The 4203-nt window shown below is 54.1% G+C and overlaps 1 protein-coding gene across 1 annotated transcript in view; it reads left to right on the top strand.

Annotated features, from left to right (window-relative positions):
• Window positions 1–4203, top strand: part of GSN (gelsolin) — a 29597-nt gene that overhangs the window by 17477 nt on the left and 7917 nt on the right. Inside the window, exons 10-12 of the mRNA XM_010848447.1 lie at window positions 1884–1974; window positions 2946–3116; window positions 3746–3920. Coding sequence (XP_010846749.1) covers window positions 1884–1974; window positions 2946–3116; window positions 3746–3920 — 437 coding nt within the window. The remainder of the gene's footprint in view (window positions 1–1883; window positions 1975–2945; window positions 3117–3745; window positions 3921–4203) is intronic.

Here is a 4203-nt window from a genome sequence, read left to right as displayed (position 1 = left end):
CGGAGTGGAGGGCACACGCTGGGAGCATGGCCCCCACGGGGGGCATAGGACAGGGCTGAGGGGAGTTTGCGGGTGTGTGAACCTGGGCCAGCACAGCCGTGCTCCACTGGGAAAGGCTTTTGTCCCCGGGTCAAGACCGCTGGTCTTACTTCTCAAAACAAACTGTAAACTCATCTCATAAAAGCATCACATGTCCATTGTAGGAGAGACGTGCGGACTAGGGAGAAACGAATAGAAAATCTCTCCCTCAATTCCACTCTAAGTTCTGTTTATCCTCTGATGTTTTCTAACTAAAGATTATTTTTAATTCTTTAAAGAGAGATGACATATTCACGACTTCGCCCACCTTGCTCTGAAACCCTCACTGCTCTGTGGGTGCCTGCCTTCATTAGCCTCTCACATATCCTTCCAGTCATTTTTATGCGGATAAAAGCAAATCTGGCCCTGTATTCCTAGTCCTCCTCCCTCCCCATGTGAAAGATGGCCTACTGTGTATAATGTCCTGCACTTTGCTTTTTTTTTCCAGTTAATACTTTCTGGAGCTCAGACTGTGTCAGTCCATAAAGAGCTTCCTTACTCTCTTTTTTTACAGCCATGTAATATTCCACTGTGTGGCTATCCTGTAATTTATTTAACAAATTCTCTGCTGATGCATATTCGCTTTGATTCGGCTCCTACTGTCACAAGCACTGCCATGATTAGTTGGCTTAAACAAGCATCATTTTGGATGCGTGAGAAGTGTCTTTAGAGTGAGTTCCCAGAAGCTGGGCTGCTGGCTGACAGTGAGCGCGTGCGTCACTTTGAAGGTGGCACCCAGCTTCTGCAGATGAACTTTGTGCCGCTGGCCTTTTCACTGGTGACAGATGAGAGCATGTTCCCTCGTGGCCTCACTGGTGGACTGTGCTATCACACTTTTGCTCTTTGTCAGCTTTAGAGTTGATAAAACGATGTCTCAGTATAATATCTTTCAGTTCGTTTCTCTTACTGTGCAATCTCCAACTTTTCAAAGGTTGACTGATGGGTTTCTGCTTTTTTAAACTTGCTGAAAAGTTGGAAAAACAGTGCAGACAGTTTCCATGTACCTGTTTCAGTTCCCTCTACGGTCAGCTCCTACCTAACCACAGTTCAGTTTTCAAAACCGAGAAATTAACATTGTTGCAAGACCATTTGCTCCTCTGTAGACGTTTCTTGAATTTCACCAGTTCTCCCACTACTGTCCTTTCTCTGGTCTAGGATCTAACCCAGGGTCTCACGTGGTATTTAGTCATCATGCCTCTCAGTGGCGTTTAATCGTCGTGTTCTCCGTCTTTTAATGTGTGACAGTTCCTCAGGCTTCACTCGTCTTTCCTGGTTTCGATGCTGTGGAGGTCGCCTCTCAGTTTGACAACCTCAGACTTTTAAAAGCAGCTTGAAGAAATGTTTCTGGACTAGGTGTTAATGATACACACACGATACAAAATTCACCAGAAGGCTTTTAGAACATTTTCTTTGATCAGCGCGTTGATCTGTTAGATTGCTTATGCAGATAGCACAGGTTAGTTATGGGAAATTTAGACGGCGGAGGAAGAGGTGAGACAGAAAGCCCTCCACCACACATCTCCCTGTGGGCAGGTGTAGGATGAGGAAGTCCACTGGCTGTGGTCGGATCTCTGTGAGAAGACGGGCAGCTGCGCTGGGGTGTGTGGTGACGGGCTGCTGACTGGGGTGTGTGCTGTGTTGCTTTGGCTCCTGGCTCTGGTTCCTTTTCAGAGAAATCTCTTTTCCTCTTGTTTGTCAGTTTCACTACCTGTAATCTGGAGATTTGCAGGTTTCTCAGGCCCAGGATGACGGAGGGGCCCCGGGCTCTGTGCAAACCAAGGTGCTGAGGTTCACTTCTCTTCCAGGCAGGGCGCCCAGTCCACCCAGGATGAGGTCGCTGCCTCGGCCATCCTGACCGCTCAGCTGGACGAGGAGCTGGGAGGGACTCCCGTGCAGGTGAGCCCAGCCCGCTGCTCACTCATGTGACCGTCCCTCATCCCATGCATCCATCCTTTTGATAGACATTTATGCAGGACGCGGATGCTGCGTCTGCCAACGTGAACACACAGATGTATCCTCCCCCGGCCCCCGGCCCTGCCCTGCCCTGAACCTCTGTGATGTGGTTTATTACAGTCTAGTCGTGGGAGAAAGAGGTTCATCAGACATGCAGGCAGAGGATGTACCATCACACGTGGCCTGAATTCTCACCAGCAGAGTGGAGCTGGGGTCTGAGCTCTGACCCAGCAGTGGCGGCTCTTGCTGGGAAGGGACCACGAACCACCCTCCACCCCCAAACCCACATGTGAGGTGATCTGGATTTAGGCAGCACGGGTCACAGCTGGGATCCGAAGTGACACGGCACACAGGGCAGGAACAGATGGGACCCTCTCAGACCTCCTTGTCCCTCTCCCACCGCCAAGCCCTCGCCCGCGGTCTGCACTGGCTCTGCAGGAGGGCTCTCCCACCGCCAAGCCCTCGGCCGCGGTCTGCACTGGCTCTGCAGGAGGGCTCTCTCCAGACCTGGAAGGCTCTTTTCTCACCACTCCGCCAGCTTTCTTGGCCGAGGCTGACGTCACAATCTGGGAAGAATGTCCACGAACCATCCCTGGGCTTCCATTTAAGGGAATATTTGCAAACATGGGCTCTCTGGGTTCTTGGACTAGACCCAGCCTCAGCCAGGCTAGGCCTTGTGGGAGGGGAAACGCCGAAGCAGTGCCCGGGGTTACCTCAGCCAGCAGGGCTGTCTCCAGCCTTCCTGCACCTCCTGTTCCCTGGCCAGCCCCACTCCACACACAGACCCTAGCATGATGGGCTTGTTTGGGGGTGAGCCTGGGCCATGCCAGCTGCCCTGAGCTGAGCCCAGTGTGTGCGCATAGGACGATGCTCCCACCCCCCTTTCCTGACCTGCTCTCCCGTCTCCCTTTCAGAGCCGTGTGGTCCAAGGCAAGGAGCCCGCTCACCTCATGAGCCTGTTTGGCGGGAAACCCATGATCATCTACAGGGGCGGCACCTCCCGCGAGGGTGGGCAGACGGCCCCCGCCAGCACCCGTCTGTTCCAGGTCCGGGCCAGCAGCTCTGGAGCCACCCGAGCCGTGGAGGTAAGGCCCTGGGCCCCGGACCCCTAGCAAGACTGGCCTCTCGGAAACCCCCCAGGCCTGATGGGCAGACCTCTGGGTGCAGAATCGGTCGGGCGGCTGAGGGGCTGAGAAGCAGCTTTTTGTGCCTTGCTGCCCTGGCAGCAGGATTGTGTGTCTTAGACTTCTCCTTGTTTCAAGAATGCCCAGTGTCCCTCGCATGCCTTCCATGATGGCCAAGTCATTACCTAACAGATAGTCCATTCTTCACAATCTGGATGTTGTTCTTGATTCCATCCAGTTGGCTGCTGTCCCTTTTATAGTGGAAGGTGCAGAAGCTGAACGTAATCCTGCTGAGCAGCCTAGAGGACAATGGGATTATCACCTCCTTTGTTGTGGGTGCTCAACTTCTATTAATGCCTCCCCGATTTCTAGAATCTCCTTGGCTAAGCACAGTGCATTCGTGGCTCGTGGGAGTCAGCTGAGCCCCTCAGTGTCCCGAGTCCTTGTCCTCAGCTCTGATGGGGCACACGTTCCCTCCTCCAAGTCCACCCGTAAGAGCTGCTCTTGCTGCAGTGTCTCCTGGGCTGCGAGGAGTGGGTGAAGCCTTTTTACCTATTTCCTGATTGATTAATTGAGCACTACCCTCCCAGGTGATGCCCAAGGCTGGCGCGCTGAATTCCAACGATGCCTTTGTCCTGAAGACCCCCTCGGCCGCCTACCTGTGGGTGGGTGCGGGAGCCAGCGAGGCAGAGAAGACCGGGGCCCTGGAGCTGCTCAGGGTGCTTCGGGCCCAACCCGTGCAGGTGGCAGAAGGCAGCGAGCCAGGTAGGAGCGAGAGGCAAGGGGCCTGCTGCTCTCTGGGGATGGAGCTGCTGGGTTCCCCTGCCTCCTGTCTGCTCGGGGCTTTCGTTATCCTCCTCCTGCCTCAGCACTTATCCCCTAACGTATGTTCACTAAAGTGGGTGAGATGAAAAGGGGGCTTCTCTGGTGGCTCAGACAGTAAGGAATCTGCCTGCAATGCGGGAGACTTGGGTTTGATCCCCGGGTCGGGAAGATCCCCTGGAGGAGGGCATGGCAATCCACTCCAGTATCCTTGCCTGGAGAATCC

The sequence above is a fragment of the Bison bison genome, unplaced genomic scaffold, assembly GCF_000754665.1.
Source record: "Bison bison bison isolate TAMUID 2011002044 unplaced genomic scaffold, Bison_UMD1.0 scf7180017864266, whole genome shotgun sequence".
NCBI lineage: Eukaryota > Metazoa > Chordata > Mammalia > Artiodactyla > Bovidae > Bison > Bison bison.
Note: the sequence above shows the minus strand (reverse complement) of the source record. Positions and strands in the feature narration are given on the sequence as shown.